Source organism: Rhyacophila brunnea, unplaced genomic scaffold, assembly GCF_057557595.1.
Source record: "Rhyacophila brunnea isolate RB1 unplaced genomic scaffold, BYU_Rbru_1.0 scaffold_3, whole genome shotgun sequence".
Taxonomy (NCBI): Eukaryota; Metazoa; Arthropoda; class Insecta; order Trichoptera; family Rhyacophilidae; genus Rhyacophila; species Rhyacophila brunnea.
In genome coordinates, this window is record NW_028232965.1 from 24139413 (window position 1) to 24163772 (window position 24360).

The 24360-nt window shown below is 33.3% G+C and overlaps 1 protein-coding gene across 1 annotated transcript in view; it reads right to left on the minus strand.

Moving 5' to 3' along the window:
* LOC147068090 (netrin receptor UNC5B-like) overlaps positions 1–24360 on the minus strand; it is a 272153-nt gene that overhangs the window by 131884 nt on the left and 115909 nt on the right. The window contains exon 3 of the mRNA XM_085953344.1: positions 7964–8411. Within this exon, the coding sequence (XP_085809470.1) occupies positions 7964–8048 (85 nt within the window). The 5' untranslated portion in view covers positions 8049–8411. The remainder of the gene's footprint in view (positions 1–7963; positions 8412–24360) is intronic.

Sequence of the window (24360 nt, forward strand, 5' to 3'; positions counted from 1 at the left end):
GCGCGACACCGGTGTCCCGTCTGAAACGGGCCTTATTCAACGTTAGGATTCTCTTTACATCAGTGATTGAATAATTACTAGTGCCCATTAGCCATATTATGATTGATATATCGTTATTATCATTTTATTGTAAATTAAAAATAATTGATGATTAATACCTAACATTAAATTAATCATTTTCAATGAAAAAGTAATACTAATTGTACCAATCAAGTGAATCAAGTATTAGAAGTATTTAGATAAGGTAAAATTAAGTAACATGTAGATACAATTGCACAATACATGACTACATAATGTATACATTATGTTTTATTACATACCCATTAGCTTATCGAGTATTTCTAGGGATTCTCCGCATACAAAGCATCTGTGGACCGCACGGGATTGATATATACCTAGGTCATGGCCCCCACAAAGGGGGGGCTGACAGGGCTCTAGACTGGGGGCCCGGGCTCAGGAAAAGCCCGGCGTGGCGAATCGACCAGATAAGTGATTTAAACACACATCACATATTCTCACGAATAGTAAAAAAAGTCAATTCAAAAGTCAAAACGATACAATTTTTAATTGTGTTTCGATACTCGACAACTCTATAATTCAAATAGATGAATTCATATACAAAAAACACTAAATATAGGTACACATTAATTTTAACGCGTACACCATTTGAAAAACGCTACTATAGAGCGTCACACTGCCTTTATATTTAGCGATGGGTAGGGGGACCGTCAAAGATCCTAGCCCGGGGGCCCGCTTCAGGATGTGGGGGCCATGGCCTAGGTACTATTTTATTTTTTACAGCTTTAAATTTAATTATCGTATTGAAAGGCATTTCCTCTTCTCGGATGACAACATAATTTTTTATGAGTAATCACATTATCTCATTAATTGAAACGATTCACTATCCCATAAGTTATGCATGCGTGATATGAAATATCATTGTTCTCGTCTTTTTATTTCACCGCCGCGTCAAACGGTCAGGTAAGTACGGTGATACAAAATGAGATTTTATCTTCCCATCATTAAGGAATCTCGGTGCCATTAAATTTGATGGGAAAATATTTACCACAGAAATGTTAATTTATTTTTCGTTATAATTTTCTTCTCCAGACCGAGTCTCTTTTGTGTAACGAATCTTTACGTACTTAATCAAAGTTATCGTGGGAAGTTCCTATTTTTATCATTTTTATTATGAGATATATTTTTATTAGTACCGCCATATTAAAAAAAAAAATACGTTATCAGCATAACTGCAATAAGTTTATATACATAGATATTAAAAGTAGACCGACGTACCTACATGGGAAAAAATTGAACATAATTTCATAGAGTTACTATATTAAATTATTAAAGTAAATATAAACTAATAATATATCTCTGTATAAATTATTAGCAAGGGAAGAGCCGTGGTTTATGCCTTAGGGCGAAAATTCGGCGTTTGGGAAAATTTACGTAGCATTGTTATTTTTCTCAATGAGTGTTTGATTAATACTGCCGTACTAAATAAAAAGACACTCCAATATAAACAAACAATCTAATAGTTTGACATATTGTAATATAAGAGGTACTTTAAATATCTTACAACAATTTCACTAAAACCAAAAACACTGTCTTTTTACTTAGCATGGCAGAATATAAAGTACTCAATATAGGTATAACCATACACATACCTACCACATTAACGTTACGTTCGATATTGTCAAAAAATAAGAAATATTGAGAGAGTTGGAAACCGAGAGAAAGCGATGCAATAGGCTTGGTGTAAGTGCATTCCAGATTATAAGTAGTTAATACGATAATACATTTTCGTTATTTTTCGTGATCCGAAATAACACAGATATCGGGAAGGTCAATTTTTGCATACCTACAAGGCGGTCGATTATCTAAATTGCAAGTACTTAAGAGCTATAATACCACTGGCATTTTGTCAATTGTAGGTTTGTTTAATCTATAAAATATAACTGGGATTATATATTATGTGATATAATATATAGATTAGTTTTATAGTTGTATTATATTTGGCATTTATAATATATATGTATTACGTTGATATTTACACTGTACAAAGAAACATTGCCTTTGCAATTTTTTGAGAATATTCCGCGTAATCAATGACATTTCACTGTTAGAAAGCGTGTAATACGCCAATTTTGCTTGACGATGTCGCAGTAATAGGAGATATTTATTTTCAAAATGTAATTGTCACCCTTCTCGCTTCAAAAAGGTAGCGTGGCAATCCAAACCCGCATTAAATAACGTCATGCCTGATTGAGTCTTCATATCCCGAGATAATTAACTTTCGGAATACGACATGGCATATTTATCACATTTTTTATTGATTTTTGAGTTAAGTTATATCCATCCTGAATAGCAACCGTAACAACACAGTCGCCTTGCAAATTAAATTTCAATATTAAATTATCCCACTATTGACTATAACAACGACTTCTAATATAAAAGTTTGTCAATATAACCTCCACTCTGTGAATATATATATGTAGTGGCAGAATAATAACGATCAAATATCTGTTGTTTAAGATATCAAATTGCTCTGCGATTATACATTCCCACCGAATTTATTTTCTAGTAAACAACTGATCAAGTTCGGTCAGCGAAATCAGAGATGGTGTAATATTACATATCTGTCATATCACTCATATCACAATGCACAAGCTGAATAAACATTTCCCATAGTATTTTCTTACAACTGTAATAACCTAATAACAAATAATATATATTTCATTTCACTACTCGATTTAAAACGCTGATTCTGTATTTAGTTTAATATGATTATGTAACAGATTTTAATGTTAATCTACTAACTTTTATTGTATAAATAACCTAACGTAGGTATATAAATCATAGTAGTAGTATAGTCAACAATCACGTGATAAAGAATATGTTATTTTCAATATTTACATTATGTATCATAATATGCATTTAAGTTTCTAACATAAACGAAACGCGCATTCAATATTGGCAATATTCGAAGACACTAAACGGGCTTAGTATTTCTTGCGTTGCTGGCTTCAAATTCTTGGTCGATGGTGACTGGCTTTCGCATATCTTATTACTCAGTTCTGTGGTATGACCTATAGATAATTAAAATGCACTATTATGCAACTGTAACAAAAGTAACCTATAACGTAAGTGTATTAAACATTACATATTATTATTTATAAATCATGTATGTGTGAATACTTAGTAAACAGAATACAGTAGGTACCTAGCTAAATAATTAACATTTTTGCTCCAAAGCGAAACACATTGGGTTCCACTGAATGGAAATTATATTAATAAATAAACTTTTTGCGAAGAATGTTGTCACTTGTTAGCCATTCGCCCAACCCATTGGGTCTTTACGTTGTATTAACACACAATGGTTTCAAATGTTTTTATCAGATTATTATAATCTGATTAAATCATTTGAATAAAAAATATAGATATATAAAAAAATTCTCTTAGGTTTATAAGTATAAAAAAATTAATTAATCAAATGTTCTCCTAAACATAATTTTGCGTGCGGACAGTGGACTAATTGAATTAAAACTTATTGTAAGTAGGTATTATTGAAAATACAAAGATAGCAATACCTACTTTAATTTAAAAAATAAATGTTTTTACCGAGGTATATAGATAAATGCAGTTATTATTTATTTAGGATAATATTGATCTCTATATATAAAGTACGCAGTACCTACCAACATGTCCTAAATATAATTAAAAAATCAATAACTAAAATGTAGTGTTTTGAAATAAATCAATTACAAATCCGTTGTATTTTGGAGACTGCATTTCATAAAAAAAGACAAAAGACGTATCCAGGTGGTAATGATTTTGCATAGAAATTATCTCAGTTTATTGTGTAGGTTTCTTCTATTATTATTGTGTGCACAAAAAAACATTTGGCCACTGTAATATACCTAATATCCGGAGTTAGGGTTTATAAATAAATGTACCTACCTATATAGATAAATGGTGTTATTTAATTCATTTTGAATACTACAATACAACACTACATATAAATAGTATAAGTACTTATATGATATAATTGTATTTATAATATACTTACCTACCAATTAATTGTCTGCTGTGTGTCCCCTGTATTACGATGGTTTTATTACGTAATATTATACGTTATATTTTGACATGAATATTGTAGGTTAACCGAAATTAAAACTACATTGTCCATAATATTATTTTAAATAATAATCAAGAAAAATAATAAGAACACACATTTTCTATAATACTATAATAAAATTTCAACATATTTGGTAGTTAATTAAAATAAAACGCAATAAGCCACATTAGACACATTTAAAAAAACAACGTGTATTTTGGTACATCCGCGGCATCGAACCCACTCTTCATAAACGACCGCTCCCCCAACTCGGGCACAAATATTTAAAATTAAAGTAGGTACTACGTACTTATCTATAAAAATCAATAATATCCTAAATGAATTAAATAACAGCATTTATCTATATACCTATGTACTTATATAGGTACATTTATTTTTTAAATTAAAGTAGGTAGGTATTGCCATCTTTGTATTTTCAATAATGCCTACTTACTAAAGGTTTCAAATCAACTAGTCCATTGTCCACACACAAAATTTATGTGTATAAGAATCATTTGATCTGGTTTTATATACAAATATAAATATACATATTAATACAATATAATATTTTAACAATTACCAACAATAGCTGTTGATAATTTATACCATTAAAGTACAATATTACTTACTAATATACTAATACTAGCTAATACTAATATATTGCACAGGGAATTATAAATATAATATTACTAGCTGACCTGGCAAACATTGTCCTGCCATATAAATAATTATTTCTAATGAATATTTTTGTTGTTAAATAAAAAATAATGAATGTATCGTAAGTGTGTGGGGATGGGATCTATGACAGAAAGAGGAAGGGAGCGCTGTAGACGATGACTGCCGATAAAAACAAAAAACATCAACCATTCATTTTCTCAATTCAAAATGAGTAATGATGTTCATAATGAATGAATTACTTGTGACAGGATCTCGTTGTTTAATGTTTATGCAATATCCGTCTTGTCCCTTCCAGAAAATTAGCGGATATTGGAGAGCGTCGTATGAACGGTGTATGTCAGCGATGAACTCCAGATTATTGTTTCTTCTTCGAATCACGATTTCTCGCGTCGATGTGCGGTTGCCAACCACGATTCCAACAATGTCGTCAACAACAGTCGCATTGAATCGACGTACTCGTACGTGCTCTCCAGCTGGTGTTTTATCAGGATTTATGACAACAGCGTGATTGTCACTTTGCAATTCGTGCATGTGTGCTTTGAAGAATTTCAATAATTCATTGTGCTCATTCAACAGGGCGTCCAGTTCGCCGACGATGCGCCTGGCATTAGGCTAATTGAGGCTATTGTAGCCGCAACGTGCATCCACATGATTGATGTCCTCACCGCCGCGCCCATGAAGTAGATTTGTAAAAATGTATGTGGTTCGTTTGGCATTGGCAGCAATGAGCCTACTTTGTGGTATACTTGGCCTTTGATTTTGAACGTAGAATGGAATTGTTGACCATTTGCCGCAGTATTGTGAACTATTTCTGTTGCTCCGGACGAAGTCATTTGGAAGCATGAATTGAACGTGCGAATGGACTTCAGGAACAGGTTTGAATCTGGAACCGTGCCGATGAGCAAGCCGTTCAATGGTTCTGGTGGTATCTCAATTTCTGGTAGTTGCACTTTTCCTGATGCGCAACACATCCCGGCTGACTCATGTTTGAATTTGAGCGCATGACAATGGGGACATTCTTTGTGCACCAATCAGCACTTTCGGATGAGCGAAATATTAAATATCTGGCTCGTACTCGAATGCGAGACGAAGGAACGAAGCGGATGTAAATGTTCGATGTACTTGTTGGCCTTGTCGGTAATTTGCTCTGCGTGTGTTAACTACGAACCGGCGCGCTTGGCTCCGTTCCAATTGTCGTTGTTGATTTCGTTCAGCTCGTGCCTCTTGTGATTGAGATGCACGCAATTGCGACATGCTTACACGCACGTTATTGTTATCTTGTTGGATTTGTTCGTCTGTTCTTTCTGCTCTACTATTTCGCATGTTTGTTGCTTTATTCGTTCGACGGCCCAAATGGCCCCCCTTGCGTCTTGCTGGCATTGTGCACTGTAATACACGCACGTAAAAATAGATAAATTAAAATAAATTGTACAAAATTTTGCACGCACTGCGTTGTGATATGCCGAATGAAATGTCAAAATGACGCGACGCTTCTCTCGAATTCTGCTCGGACGTAGCGCCATCTGTCATTCAACAACATAAATAATTTCGTTCTGTTTGAAATACGAACGACGGTTAAATTTGTTCATACAAAAATAATAAAATCGCGATTAAAAAATGGGAGGGTGGGGGTAGGAGAGTGAAAATTTGGGGTTATAGGTATTTTTAATGCCAAATAATAAAAAAAATACAAAAAAAAAATTGTCAAAAAAATAAAAGAAAAATTTTCTGGATTGAGACACCCTAATCACCTAGCGGTATGAAATATACTTGTTGACCTATTCTCATACCTAACAAATATACATAAAAAAATTCATAAAAATCGGTCGAGCCATTTCGGAGGAGTTCAACCACAAACATCGTGACACGAGATTTTTATATATATAGAGATTTATTTATAATATTTAACAAAATATTGCTATTTCGGTAACTTCCAATATTAATGTCCTACATAAAACACTTTAAAATACGTAATAAAACCATCGTAATACAAGGAACATACATTAAAAAATAGGTAGGTAAGTAGATCATACAATCACATCGTATAGGTATATTATTTATGTAGTTTCAACATTAAATTATTTAAAACCAATAAAGACATCTCATAAAATTTGTATTGAATCTAATTGGAACAGCAAACTAGCGCCACATGTTGTAGAATACGTATTCCACGGTGAAATGTTCAACGAAGAACTCGTCATTTGATTAAATGTTGCACGAACTCATGTTTCACGTGCTGCGGCGCACGAATAAGTGTTCCACGAAGAACTGCATACGTACAACTTACATGTAACCATTGGTCGATGCTGCAACTCGTGTTGCTGTATTGGTCGATGTTGCAACTCGTGTTGCTGTATTGGTCGATGCTGCAACTCGTGTTGTTGTATTGGTCGATGCTGCAACTCGTGTTGCTGATTGGTCGTTGCAGCATCGACCAATACAGCAACACGAGATGCCGCAGCAACCGCTTCAACAGATGCATCAATCGATCCCCGGGATACCTTCCGAAATACAACAGCGTGCCCGTTCGGTAGCTCCAACCTGCCAGTTTTTGCCGGGAGTACCACCTCCACCCCCAACAACGGTATCACGTCGGGGTCACCACTGTTGGTGGGGTCGCCACTGTTGGTGGTCACTGATGTGGTGTCGATGCGTAGGTAGAGGATGATGATAATGACGAAGTCTTCGATGTAGCAGGGTGAGATTTATTAGCAGCGTATTATACCTATAATGATAGTTACGAGCTAAGTACTTGGATTCGAGTGACCACCAACAGTGGCGACCCCACCAACATATATTTACTTACATAGATAAGGCATCGATGAGCGATATACCATCAAACTTTATCAAATATTGTTTATAAGAATGTTGCATAAAAACATAAATTTGAAATATGCATGTACATATTAGTATAAAAATATTGTATTAATGAGCCGACTAATAAATGGAAAAAAAATGGACACGATGTTTTGCCTGATATACTACATAAGTCGATTACCTACCTATAATAATGATAGTAATTTTATTGTAGTCCTATAAATATGTGTATTTTAATATCAACACAATCAATACGTTTATGAAATGAATAATATATTATGATATATCGTCTTGCCTTATTTAGGTGAATTATTTACATTAAAATGTTTAAAAATACATTATATTTACCTTCCTCATCTTCTGCCGTCGACGGAACTTGGCTGCCAATAACGAGGGATGAAATAAACAACCAAATAACTACCGATCGCAACATTTTATCACTTTTGTCGAACTAGCGCAATAAAAAAGACCTCTCTTGCCCGAACTGATGACATTCAGTCAATATTCCCAAAAACGGCATTTGAGAAAATGTAAACATTAATCAAGACACTTTTAGATTGAAGATATAAGCCTATGTGACATGTCAATTTCTTCTTTACATAGTATTAAATCACTTTTGTGCGTGACAACGAATCGACTGTCATTTTTTAACTCACTTCCCACTACACAATATTTTAAATCACATTTTAAAAGTCGTGTAGAACATTTTTTTAAGAAAAACAACACTGGATCACGTTTTTTAAGTGCTCGATGATTCACCTGGTCGTAATGCTCCTTGTGAGGTTTTGATGATTATCTGAAATGACAAAAAAGTATTGCTGTAATCATTATAATAATAAAAGAAAGTCATGTAAGTATTTAATTACATCACATTGAAATATAACTATGGTATATTTATGTAGGTATACTTAAAAATATGTACCTACGAGAAAGTTTATCTAATAACATCACGAGTCAATTAACAGAAATCTTCTTCACCTGTATAGATTAGGTATTTTTGTAAACATAATACCTATATTATATTATTTACTTCTGTGAAAATGTATAAAAATGGACTTTAACGCAAAAAATATTTGATAGTTACTACTTATTATCAACTTAAGATGTAACCGCCAGGCTTATCGAGGAGCTCTGCCCTAAACCTGAGGACATCGTCGAGGATCCGGAGTACTGTAGGTGGTGGATGTAAAGGCACAATCACTAATTAATTATTAAAAAAAAACTTATCTGATTGCTTAGGTAGAAGTATAATTAATCACATACGACACAAATTATTATGACCAAATCGAAAATTCAAAAAAGTCAAAGTTGTGACATTCACGTCTAAGGAAAATCAATAAAAAAAATAATAATAAAAGTCACATTAATTCATATAAAAGAAGTAACAATTTGCATTTCACAATAAGCACGTTATTAATTTATTAAAAAAAGTTTGAATCATAAAAAATGAGCCTCCGTTGAGGAACCGATGGTCTATACTCGCACTCCCGTACTATCACGGTGACAGTAGGTATTTACAATGACAGTGACATATACTCCAAGATGGCGGTCCTGAGTCAGCTGTTCACCTGTAGGTATTTATCGCGACAAAATTTTCAGCGGGACTAATTTATTATTATTGAATATTTCGGGTGACCGATCAACTGGTGCGGTATGCAGTATTATTGTAGTCTTTTAGCGGGGATATCCTATTTTTTAAATAAATATGTAATACATATACCTAGAACCGTTTAAAGTAAATATAAGTAAACTATACAATACCATTGCACCATAAATAACAACATAATACTATATCGATTATTTCAGGGGATGCGGAGCATCTGTGGACGGCACGCCAGCGTATATACAAATGGGAAAATCTTTAAATAGTGAAAGAATATTGCAAAACCGACCGAAGAGAATTATCAGCAAATGCAAAGAACTATTAATACATAGGCACTTCTAAAGTTGCATTAATATCCGGAGTACTTGCATTTAAGTGTTAAGTGTCAATACTGGCAAGATAACAAATATAAAAAATGAAACGTTTGCCAAACCCAATCTAGTAGGCTGGTAGATTAACCAAAACCAAAAATATTGGAATATTGACTATTTATTAGATAGTAACTACTGTAATTTTGTATGATGAAAAGATAGATAGTCTAAATAATATTTTGAAATAACAAATCCAATCAACAGAGATCATGCTGCCAGGAAGTCAATCAAGCTGTCATGAACAAGGTGTAATATGAAGAGGTAGGTTTGCTACTAATGTTTTTCAATTTATTTAATGGCTTTTTAATTTGTATTCATCAAACCGTATCAAGACTTAATTATTTTGTCGGAATATATGAACCGGAAACGTTAAAGTGAAATGATTCTCCCCAGCTAGATTATCGAAGCTGTTATTTCATACTCCGTTGAATATGGTAATTGATCTACCTAACATCATAATTTATTATTATTATAAGTAGATAAGACCGGACATTGTTAAAAAAATCTTATTGATGAAAAAAAAACAAAATTCAATCTTTAGAAAAAAACATACCAAGGTGTCCACATAAAAAATAACCATAATAACAAAAGTACTAGGTAAATACTCTTCGGAAGAGTCTAACATATCTTTTATGGAAAGCATATAAGCATTATAAAAGCAGACTTAATCCACTCGCTCTATTAGATTGTACATATCGACCCTTAATCGGCAGAACAACGTAAGCGACACTTTTGTGTAAATTGCGTTTTAAATGGAGAACTGTTCAATATCACCTAGCGCATAAGTGACAAAAATATTAGAGCCCGATCTCAATTGCGTGACATTTTTTTATGGTCTGTGCCTTTTAGCGTTTTAACTTGTATCGCATTATAAAGTAGAGCAAAACAACGTAACCGACGTTATTTGATAGTGTAAGCTACGGTACGGTTTATTCGGTGGTCCGTCTGGTAGTGAGTTGTGCGAAAACCGATTTGGGAGCAAAGCTCGCGCCGTCCAGTAAAACTGGCTGAGATAAAATAAACCTGGTAATAGAGTTTATTAAACAATAATTACCCGCCGTTACATCTCACTACTGTCGGAATAATCTACGAAGAATAGTATCTTCCTACAGATTTTTGAAATGTTAAAAATGTATAAGTATAAAATTTATACTGAAAATTTGGATTCTTTGAATGAATCCACTAATGTCGTGATTCGGAATGTTTTCAGAAACGTATTTAATAGACAGTAAGTTCAACTTGGGTTTTCATCTACCAAAAAAGATAATAGTGTTCTTTTTGCGAGAAAGTAACAAATATGTCTGGTGACGAGAGACTTCGGCTAATTGAAACGGATACTTACAAATGTCCCCTTACCGTAAAGGATAAATGCAAAGAGATGTTCTTTAATGATCTGGCCAAAAGTAAAAATCACAATGACATTTTGTGCGCAAGTTTTGACCTCGAGAAGGTGCTAAACACTCCCTAGTCGAAATACGCATACTATAATGAAAGTATCTACGAAAGTGGAACAAATAATGGATACTTACTGCTTTTTATGGGGTGAAACTGATGGTAAACGTGGCAGTAATGAGATCTCAGCAATCATGCACAAATCTTTGGACAGGACTGACAAAGCGGGAAAAAATCAAGGAATTATTATACTGTGATTGGTCAGAATAAGAACCGGGCAACACTGGGTATGCTATCTTATTTTATGAAAAATTCAACTTTCATTGAATTGATAGAAATACATTTTCTATTACCAGTGGGTCTATTCTGTATTTATCGACCGCTAAAGTTATAAAGTGATAAATAATATCAAACTTAGGGTAGGTTTGTATTATAAAATTAGGACTTATTGTAACAATTACAATACGTTGATTATAATTATTGCAATAAGTACTAACACTTTTATATAAACCTACCCTAAGTTTGATAATATATATCACTTTAGCGGTCGATAAGACAAGTATAGAATAGACCCACTGGTCGTACTACGATGCCGGTCGATTCCATTCATGCGACAATTGAGTCATTTATATAGTAGTTTGGGCACTATCAAAATGACCCACCATCATTTCCAACGCTAGGTCATCATGTCATATGCAGAATTCCGTGACTGGAAATCTTTCGCTGCTACTTGCATTCCTTCAAAGTTCAAAATTAAATTTGGCGAATTATGAAAGGCATAATTTAAAAAACTTACCAAATATTGTACTTACTCTGGTGACAGTAGGACTAAACTGTTAGACCTAGAAAATGTCATCAGATCCCGATCAAGTGCTGTGATGCTTTAAGCGCAGCCACCCTTGCTGTATAGTGCTAAATCACCAATATTGGAAATCCAGTATAACGAGTAACAGTATAAAAGTCTCTGTGTTAAATGTAATATCCCTCAGAGATGACGGATGAGTTTATGAAACTGCCACATGGATTATCAGTGGAAGATACTTTACCGGAATCCGATCAGGAAGATGTGAATGAGGATAATACAGCGATTACTGCTTAAAAAATGTGGGACAATAATTTTTTTGTAATAAGAATGAATATGAATAGTTGATTACAATTTTATTTTATCATAATTAGTAGGTCCCCATATTTAATTATGTACGAGTAGATACGTACCTATTTCATTTTGAAAAATAACAATACCTGATAATATTAATAATATAAGCGAAACCTTAAAAATACCAATCATTTATTTTTATTTTACCTATATGTGATTAAGTATCTACAAGCAAAAATATTAATTTAAAAAGTCAAAGTATTTTTAATTTATTTAACAACGTCCCCTTTCGTAAAATAAATGGGTGCTTATGTTATTTATTTTAATACTTAATTAGTAATGCCCTGTGATGATAATTAGCATGAAATTTATAAATAAAAACGACTACGCCAAATAGCGTAAGCGACATGCCTGGAAAAAATATCGTGTCATAGACATAAGCAAAACAGCGTTACCGCCACTATCTCGAAAACTAAAAGCACTAATGCAATTGTTTTATAATTTCCGTATAGGCAGTAACCAATTATTATTAACCACATTAACAGAATTCATTTTTGGAACTAATTACGGAAATAATTTAAAAAAAACCTTCTCCTGTAAAATTTATGAATTGTCGCTTACGTTGTTCTGCCGATTAAGGGTCGATATTTCCTGCGATAGCTTTAATACACCAATAATAATTATCGATATAAATGTTTATTTTATATTAATATCAGCTTTAATATTATGTTATATTAAAGACATTGAAGTTTATATGACAAAGTTGTCGAGGCGTTAACGCTCGTAATAATTTCTCTGTCCGTAATGTAATATCGACTAAATTATCGGAATAATTTCTCATATTATTTTCAACACGAGACGGTATGGATAAGTTTACTTGCAATACGGTCCAAGAAAATTTATATCCTCTGTCGGCAATATCGTAATAAACTTTACCGAATAGATGGGCGATGCAATATTCCGCAAGATGCTCTCGCTCCTTGTGGAGGACAGGCGCGAAATAAGGAAAGCTCTTTTGAGCTTTCGAGTTAACGTTATGAAACAAAAGCTTTTTTTTGTTAAATCAAAAGTAAAATATCTATTTAATACACTTTCGTCATGTATTTAAATGAAATTTTGCAATATGTAGGTCCCTACCTAATCTTTAAACTTAATCAGACAGCGTTTTGTTTATTATTTATCGAAATTTTAAATTCGAGCATCGATTTCTTAATTTCTCCCTAACTGTAGAAAATTGATTTAGTTGAAGAACCAAAGATGTTGAAAAAAACCTTTTTCTATATAAATGGAGGCTAAATGTATGAAAACAAAGGGAAATCCAGTCTACTTACTTATTAAGTTAGCCACAAGTGACTTCGCATTGCAGTTTCATTTGAAGAAACCTTCACTCTTCTACTATGACATTTTGTTTGCTAATTTGCAAGGTCGCCGTCACGCATAAAAACACCTCGCGGAAAGACACTTCGCCGTCAATTTTATGTAGGCAGCCAAAACCAACACATTGACCATTATTGTTAAGATGAATAATCATGTAACATACCGAGAAACCTAAACAAAGTTACAGACCTACAAACTTATCTGGAGAATGACCAAAAATGGCACTACGAACTACCCTAGGACGCCATATTGAAAAACGTCATCCGAATGTCAGATTTTGCCAGTTACGAGTTGTGATTGGGTAGTTTTCGACACTGGCTCCCCCATATCATTCTCCAGATAAGTTTGTAGGTCTGTGCAGACTTTTTAAGCAAACCACGTGCCGCCGTTTTGTTTTCAAGGCTGCCAGTGGAAGAAGAAAATAATGATCTTATTACCAAAACAACCACAATATGACGTAATCGTGTGATTCGAAAAACTGCCTTCAAAATTCAATATACTCCAATAATTCCAATGATCCGAATATAACATATTGAATTTTAAATGTGTCTGATAATCCAGCTGCGGTCCTGACAGTACACCGGGCTACCGCGGAGGAAGTCAATTTACTTCGATTTGCAACCTTCAGATGCTAATTTAAATACTTCGGAGCGCGTCTTTGAAGTGCGGAGACTTGCTGAAATCGTGTTTGATCAGTTACACCGGTAGGCTGTGCACAACTTCTATGCAAACTGGCTTAGATTGATGTATTTATTTATTTACTGCAACTACGAAATGAAGTTTATTTTGAGAAAATATTGGTTATCTGCATTATTGACCTCAAATGATATATTATGTAGTTATAATTCCGTGATATTTCTTAACATCTATTTCAATTACGGTGGGTGTAGATATTATTCAGTAATGCATGAAAAAATTTAATGGTGTAATTCATTTAATTAGGTGTCAAATAAAAGATTACTTATTAAACGTTATTTTTAGTGAAACAAGGTGATCAGGTCAACATACAAATGAAATCAGTAGGTATATTGTAATATCATGGTGATTATTCATTTACTTCAATACAGTAAGTACCTAATACTGGGCCAAGAATCTGAATACGATTTCATCGTGCCTATTATTTATATTACATTCAAAGATATTATTGTGTTTGGTTTGTATGCCATTATTGATGTATTTAAACACGCTTTATAAAAATACATATTTCGTTGTACTTCGCTTACGTAGGTATATTTACATATTTTTATCACACAATGGCTTGTAGATATCCTAATAATATGACTGCAGTTTATTGATGTACTTATCTATTTTCCATTTAATTTCTCTATGGTAACTGAGTCTAGACATTAAAGGGTGTTTTCGGTGTCCAAGAAGCTTCGTTTTCTAAGCTATGACAGCTTTGCTTGTAAATCCAGTCGCACTTACAAACTAGTCTCGACCGCAACACGTCGTTTTCGCAAATGTGTTTGTGTTGTTATTCACAAAACACATGTAACTTAATGTTCCGCCGCACGTAACATCAGTGCGACATTTTTGGTAGAAATAAAAAAACATCTACTCGTCGTATGTAACAAATTTTCAAATCGACCGATTAGATATATGATTTGCAGTCGAGACGATTTTGTATGTGCGACTGGGCTTAGTTTTAATCTCATCGATATTTAAGTAGGTAATTATATTTTTCATATTATTTATATTGAAAACATATTCATTTAATTTTAAATAATAATATAACGTATTGAACGAATCAGGGTAATGTAATATGTTGTAGTAGATTGTAGTATGAATTTGATTTATGTATGTGTTCGTTTTTATTGATGAAACCGTGTCTTTACTGATATTGCTACTTACTTCTTCCTTATTTTTGCTAGATTTTTTCCGCGATGAATTCCCGATTGAGAAATACGTTTGCTTTTTAAAAGAGATATGTAATCCTTTTTGCGGGCTGCTGTATTAAATGTAAATTTCCATACCTACGTATTCAAAATACAGGATAAGATAGAAGGAACATCTATCGATCGATTGCCATTTACATGGAGAAAATATTATCATAATGTCAGTATTTATAGTCATTTCTTCAAAGTTAAATAAACCAACCACATTTTAATCGTGTTGTTGTTTTATTTTAATATACGACCGATAAACAATATTATAAAAGTATTGATATATTATTTTTTAGAGTAGGTACACGTTGAAGTAGGTGCATATTATGTAAGTAAAAGTATGTGTATTATATTACCTTTATCAAAAACATCAAAAAGTTTGATATAAGCAAGTGTAATTTTAGAAATTTTATAAAATTTAGATTGTATTTTCTTGTCGTGTCATTGATTTCTTCTTCTAATCGTGCCATCCCCTAATCGAGGTCGGCCATCACCAGGGCGATCTTTGCTCTATCATCCGCTACCCGATACAGTTCGGTGGTGCTTTCATATCAATTACAAAGGTTTTTAAGCCAAGAAATGTGACGTCACCCTCTGCCACGTTTACCATTGGACTTTCATTGAATAACAAGTTGGGCAATGCTGTGGTCTGTTCTCTCATAATCTAGCCGGGGTATTGTACTATTCGTTTGAGGACGTCAGCGTTTCTTACCCAGTTAGTCCAAGGAATGTGGAATTTATTAATTTTAAATATTTTATACTCGAAATAATATAAACTTTCACCCTTGTGACTGTGTATTTGAGAAAACAAAAACCTGTTTTTCTCCTATTCATCTATTATGGACTTGGCTGATTTTGAAATCTAGCGACACATATATCGTCTCTGTTCTGGCAGAACACACTAACTGGAGAATACTAGTTTTGAGTAATTTGACTTTGAAGTTGTTAAAAAGTTTGAAATAATGGTCTATCATGTGAGTTTATTACGTCTCTGTTCTGGCAGAACACACTAACTGGAGAATACTAGTTTTGAGTAATTTGACTTTGAAGTTGTTAAAATGTTTGAAATGGTCTATCATATGAGTTTATTAAGTAATCGTAAGAAGGATGACTTTAAAATAAAGACTGTTTATTTATTAAAAAGGTTTCCAGACGGCAAAGTTTGAAATAAGGAACATTTTGGTGTAACTAACTCAATATGTCATTTTATCGAATTAGTGTCTTCTGCCAGAACAGTGACGATTAAGTAATCGTAAAAAGGATGACTTTAAAATAAAGACTGTTTATTTCTTAAGAAGGTTTCCAGACGGTAAAGTTTGAAATAAGGAACATTATGGTACTAACTCAATATGTCATTTTTTCGAATTAGTGTCTTCTGCCAGAACAGTGACGATATGTACCTTTATACCATAGAAAATAATTGAGAGACCATAACAACGAACCATACGCAGTCTCAGATCTATAATCAATTCATTTTGAGAAAGGCTCTTCTTGCAATTAAAATTGTTGCTTTTTTTTTAAATAATGGACAAGAACATTATAAAATACACACTGAACCTATCAAATAAAGAATTCGACAGGATCTCTATTGGTGTCGGTAATCCACTTAGCTGAATCCATTATCAATCTTGATCAGAAAAGGAATACATCACAAAGACTGCGATCTTCAAAAAAAAAGAAGATTCTTTAAGTAATAACTATTCACGTCAAATAATATGTGGATTTCAAATAACACACAATGAAAACTTAGACTATGTATTATTTAAAAGTACAAGGCTGACTTATTCAATGCCACTCTCGCATTACTACGTTTAAATCCACATATCTTCAGGCGTCATATCGCTTACCTGCTACACCGCCTCTTCTATGAGCTCGACTACTTACTTCACATTACATACTAAAATGGCGAATGTTATTATGGTATCTTGGTAGAGACTCTTTCACCTAACGATTCTGGATACTCAAACACTAATACATTTAATTTTATTATGTACCACTTAAATCAATAAAAAGCTGTTAATTCAACTTATTCATTAAAATATGTAAAACTCTATATTACGTGTTGTTTAAATAAAGAAGAAAATAACTTTTAAGCCATATGTTATATTTAGTTTTGATACCACGAATAGTTACTCTATATGAAACGGTATTCACATCGTATAGTATTATTATTATTATTAGCAAGCAAGTAATAAATACCTGGTTGTATTATACATTGGTTGTATCGCCACTCGCCAGAGATCCTATCCTGACAAGACGGAGCTTTATTCAAATAAATTGGTCTGCCTTCCAATTTTCAATTTGACAGCTAGAATTCTGACAGATATAATAATCATAAATCAATGAAATATTAATATTCTACTTAACAATTTCATAGGAAAATCGTATTTTTTCAACAATATTTAGATATTGATTTCGTAAAGGAAATACGTTACAGTTAAAAGATTGAATAAATGAGTACGTCGTTCTGATATAACCGCAGAGTGTGATACCCCGCGTGGTTATGGTGCGACCCCAAGGAATCGGTCGTTTGACGCTGACGGTTCAGACGCTTGACCGTCCACCATCCTGCAGCGGTGCTACAACAGAGATCTACATATTATAGCCCTACCACTCATGATGGACGATTCTCTTGTACGATTTGTACTATTTGAATATTGAAACGATTATAGATTTCGCAAAGAAATTTAAAATTAGATGTAGACTAGTAGTTTTCTTGCCAGATATAATATATCTGCATATTATGTAGCATTTTTAGTAGTCTAGCACCCTAGTCTGTAAAAATCGTATTTGAAATTTGGCGTTAATTCTAGCGTTTTTCCATGTCACGTGTAGCTTTAAAGTTTCCGTAAAGCGCTGGTTTTTCTTGATAGAAAATTTTATTATGTACTTATCAGTTTTTACATAAATTTAAAATTATAATGGTTTTTTGTCTATACTACTCAAAATAAATAACTCACAGCCGACCATGGATAGGAATAAGACATTATGTTTCAACGTCAACGTCTTTACTAAAATGGTTTAAAAGGGCTTTTATAATGTATCATGACAGAATTTTTTTTGACTACTTATCGTTTTTTTCTGACAACCTAAAAAAGTTTTATATATTTTTCCCATTGACATTTTGTTTTCAGGAAATCTAGCGTTTTTCATGCTAAAATAGCTTATTTTCTTACTCCATCTGGTATATACCTATTTGTCGACGAGAGTTAGCAACGCTGGACTTTGTGTGTGGTTTGAACAGTGGGTACTGACGTACTCGTACCTCGTACCTACGGTAAAAAAAACGATTCGCAGTTATTTTGGTAATGTTTGCTAGCATTGAAACAGGCATAAGTAGCAAACGGTACCAATACTATGCGAATTGCCCACTGTGTCACTGCCGACTGTTAATATGCAGTGGTAAAGTTTTAATACTAAATGAGTTTAGCGTTTACTAAGATTTGTAAAAAAATGTTTCACGATACTTTCTTAAAAATAACATGATAAATCACCGTAAGAATTAAATCGGTGTACTTACTACCGAAAATATTCAAATTACATCGCAAGAAACCAGCTACATCTATAATTAATATAAAATTATTAATCAGAATTAAATTTTGTATCATAACTACTAGCGCCGCGCTTTATGGAAATAAAAAATATTCAGATATATTAGATACAAAGATAAAATTAATAAAATACACTGAAAACATTCCGTTTTTATTAGCTTCTATTCTTGTATGTCCGGTGGTTGTTTGTCCAGTACAAATCTTGCAATCGATGTTTAACTAACTTCCCGACTAGCTAGACATTTGAAACTTTTAGAATATATCAGAACACGATGCCAATGCATTCTATTAATACTTTTAGCCATCTTTAAGCAGAATTGAATTCATTTTCAGTTAATTCTGTTTTGTATGGAGTTATTTCAGAAAAATCCGTTAAAAGTAAAAGACTATTATTGGTTGCTAAGGAAGTGGTCCTAGCAACTAAATTATTAATATATACATGCGTTACTATGGACATCAAAATGAAATGTCAAAATGACATTTCAGTATTATATATTTGTTTGTTTGTTTTTTATTTACTTCATAATATCAAGTACAAGTTTGAGCATAATAATTCGACAGAAAATTTAAAACCATTGTAAGTAAGTATATAAAAAGTTCTTTTTATCTTGTAATTTCTGATTATTTTGGTTCTGCCGTAGGCATACGCCTGAACTGAATGCCGCGCATTACTTTGCGTTACTGTCAGCGGCATGTATTTAATTCTACCTAAGTAACACAGAAACTGATTTTCCATATACCTACTGTATTATTATTAAAATTATATTAAGTACAAAAATAGTTCGCGGGCCAAAGCCTCAGCATCACCTCCGTGGTCCATTCCACGTAGCATCAGCGAGCGGCAGCAGGTACCTGAACCAATAGCGGCATGCCTCTGGCGGCAATCACCGTAATTATACACGTCCCTCGGTCGGAACTCGATCGCTTTTTAGTAGGCATGGCTCCTACTCTGCACAGATATCCGAAAGGTTACCATTATCCGGTGCGCTTTTACTATCGATAGGCAGGAGTATAAATATCTTGGCTGCTATATCCACTCGCAGGAATTCACCGTATTCCACTAGCAGCAGTCTTAGCTATAAATATAATAAGTCATTTAACGATTTATGTAGCTGTAAACTAACTTAGCGTTTAAAGTTTCCCGCTGTGAGTATTAATCATTAGGTACATACATATTAATATATACTTCAGTTGAATCTACTATCCAGGCTATTTTTTGTTCAGTTATTGACATTTTTATAGTCCTTACAGACATTTATATTAACGAAGATTTGGCATTACTTATACAATTACAGATACTGAAAGGAATATTACTTTTTTAATCAATTCTATAATCCGATGTAGAGATATCCTCCGGAAAAGATTTCATCGTGTCGTTTTTACTAGAAATAGTTATCAGTTACTCAATCAAGGTTGTTATAATATGCTCTGAATCCAAATACACGTCCTGAGAATTTAATAATTGTAACATTAAGTAAATATAAAAATATTAATAAATGAGTTAATTAATCGATAGATAATTATATGAGCTTTTAGTGTTTGAAAAATAATTGTTGTTGAACTGTTAAAACTTCCGATGACGATTGTCGAAAGTTTTAATAAGGCAGTAATGCCTCAATCGTTACAATAATCACATAGAAACTTATTATGATGGCGATTTAGATAAATCAACTTATTCAGACACTTTTTTGTTTCTCCAGTAAAATTTTGTCACACCTTTAAAGATCCTGAGAAGGTTATGCTTTCTTCAAAGAAAATTGTTAACTTTTCTGGATCTTGGAAGTGCCATTTACATGGTAGAAAATATTCGTATTGATGATGTTGACACATTTTTATGGCTATGAACAAATTATCAGAAAATATAGTGTTTTAGGTGACGTTTTCACCCATCCCCTAATCTTTACTATTATTAGCACCGAGGCTTTGACTGCAGACCACTGTCATCATCATTTCAAATGTGAGTGAGAATCTGTTGATCGGGCGCTCTGTCCATTTCTGTTAAAGAACTTTACCTACAATTATGCCGAGCTCTTCCGTCCTCCCCGGTGCCAGAGCACTTTTCAGTTCCTATGCGTTCTCAAAGACCTACTCCAAGTCTCAGTTATACTACACGTCGCTCAAATTTGGGACATTGTCTACAATATCTTCATGAATAGCATATTCATCATAGAGAGAACGTCAAGTGTTTTAGGATCCCTAACTTTCAATTTGGTGAGACAAATTTGGGCATATTTCCATCATGTGCAAACGGAATACCGAAAGAGCTATAAATCTATCATACAAAGTAGGTAGTTGGTTCTGTACCTATAGCATGTCCTCCGAGGCCATGCTAGAAAAATAAACCTCTTAAAAAATGAAAACGATAACTTTATAAAAATACCTAAACCATTAAATAATATTTTCTTAAAATATCAAAACAAAAGAAACGCATACCTACGAATTACCAATGTAATGAATTAATGATTGTCTGATATTAATTGTATAATCGTGTGAGAAAAGCAAGACCTTATAAAACAGTTAAAATATTTATGATATTTTATAAACAAGGAATGCTCATAAATATTCATGTAGGAAACAGGATATTTCGCCACAAGGGAAGTTTTGTTAATTGTAATATAGCCCATAAAATATAACATGGTAAAACGTATGACGTGATGTTAAAAGGACCTTTTGCCGACGAGCTTTTACAAACCCACAAACTGTAGTAAATTTAATCAGGTAATGTAAGAATTAGTTAAATGGTTACAATATAGGTAGGTAATAATTTTATTAGGTAGGAATATTTCAACATACGTGGTGACGGGTTTATTGGTCTGAGCAGTGACCATATTTTTTCACATAATATGGAAACAATGACGTTTTATTAGATATTATAGTTTATGCTCTATGGAAAATATTTCAATATTATTTATTCACCGTTTAAAAATGAAGACATTATTTCTTTAAAGAAAGGGTATCTCCTGATATTTTTCTAGATTTTTTTTGACCATTTGATATTATTTAAGTTGTAAGTAAGTACATAATGAAAATGTGAGGTTTGGTGCAGAATTAAAACCCTTTGGTTTTGTAAGTTTCCACAATTCCATGTCAATTAGTATAATATCTGTACCTCAGAGGCAGACGGATGCAACTCCATTTTTGGGGAAAATGATTTTTTTTAAGAATCGTCATGCTAAAGGCTTTATTTATTAGAGGCAGAGAGATGGAAGTCCTAGTCCAAGATATGCATAGAATAAAGATGCAAGTGCCATACCTACCTTAGAGGCAGAAGGATGCAAATCCAATAATCCACCAAGATAAAATTCTCTCAAACCGTCTGCAATATGTACTAGACGAGAACCAGCCAGGAGAACGAGCTTTAGATGAGGATACAGCACTATGGACCATATTCAAGTCATCAGAGAAATCAGAGCGGTAACAGGAATACAAGCTGCCGCTATCCATGGGTTTTATAGACTATGAGAAAGGGTTCGATTCCATAAGGAAATTTTCAATACTCGATGCACTCAGAAATCAAGGAATCCCCGGGCGCTATATAAATATTTTCAATAATATATACAGTAGCTCAACAATATCTCCATAAACCATCGCGCATTTCCTATCAGCAAAGGAGTCCGACAAGGTGATACAATCTCACCTAAACTATTTACAGCTACACTTGAAGACTTATTTAGAGAACTTGACTGGAATAACGCGGGCCCCCATAAATGGAGAATACGTGAGTCATCTGCGCTTTCCCGATGACAATAAATAGTAGTTTGCAAGACTCAGAAGACCTCCAAAGCAGAATGCAGGAACTCGCTGGAGTAAGCAACAAAGTAGGCTTGAAAATAAATGTGTCAAAGAAGAAAGTCATGTTCAACTGCTTTGCGGGCCAAAAAGAGATTCTCATCTATGGCATTCAGCTCGAACAGGTGAAAAACTACATCTATCTGGCACAACAAGTGTCTATAGATGGATGTATATTTGATGAAATTGCTCGCAGAGTAAATCTAGGCTGGAGTGCTTTTGGCCGCCTGAATAATTTCTTCAAAAATGACCTCCCACTGTGCCTAAAGTGCAAAGTGTTCAACCAGTGTGTACTTCCCGTAATTACATGCGTGTGAAACATGGACCCTAAGTAAAAGAGAGAACCAGAAACTTAGAGTAGCACAACGTGGAATGGAAAGGTACATGCTGGGCATAACGCAAACGGACAAAAAGAAGAATGAGTGGATAAGGGAACAGACAAGGATTAATGATGTGATAGAGTTTGCTAAAAACCTCAAATGGAAATGGGCTGGACACATAGGTCGGAGAAAGAACAATCGTTGGACAAATTTATTCATCCAGTGGTATCCAAGAGGTACAAAACATCCGCATATACCTTCCTACTTTACGTTAACGTTATTAATTTATATGGAACTTAATGTAGCTACCTACCTATTCCTATAATATTACTTACCTATATTTATGAAACATAAAAATTGATACTAGCTCAGCATGACATAGAAATGTCGATGTTGGACATAACATGAAAAGACCAGAAAAACAAATTAATAAGGAAGCAGGCCAGACGAGTACCTACGCGATGAATATATCACTCGGCGAGTAGGTAGTCAACCTCTGGAAAGATGCCCTCAAACAGTGGTACCAAAGGGCAGTGGCGAAGATTCCACAATAGGCAATTATTTAAACTTAAAGCTTACCTTCTTAAGAAAAATATTTTTAATTGCCTATTAATGTATTTAAATAGTACTTGATTATTTTATATCCTAGTCAAGTAAATTCAATCAAAGCACATTTGAGTGCATTGTGACCCCAGCCTAAGTTTCACATTCAAAAGTAGGTGGAGTATTAACTTCAATTTATGGATTAAGAGCGGAATGCAGAAACATTTGTCATAACTAAAATTTCCTTAGCAGAAAACACTATGTAGAAACATTGTCCTTAGTTAAGATCATGTTGTGTATGGTTCACCTCGTCTTAAAGCTTCATTCGTTTTTTCTATTAAAAATAATACCATATTTAAAAATTCTCTTTCCTATAGCTTAGGTAAATTATTTTATAATTGTTAAACGATGAGAAAAATATGACAACTGCATTTTATAAATGTAATAACTATAAATACATATTAATATTTAATTATAATACTCTTATGTTTCCGTTATAAGTAAGTCATTATACGTGATTCCACAGGCACCGCAAGATATTTTTTTAACATGGTAACACTAGCGTCAAGTGTCATTCTATCATCTGGCATGTTGTATTTCTGCGGGCTGGCGTATAAAAAGTAAAATAATATTCTGCAAGTACATACCTAACGAATTAATACTATCAATATCCATATTGAGATACATTGTTAAATGAATTTAAGCGTATGGACTCTTTTATAGACACGCGAATTTATTTTGACAGCAGCTGTCAGTGGTAAATGGTAATACAGAAGGGGGCGTGTTCATAACAAAAGTAGTCTATGGTTAAGGATTTCTT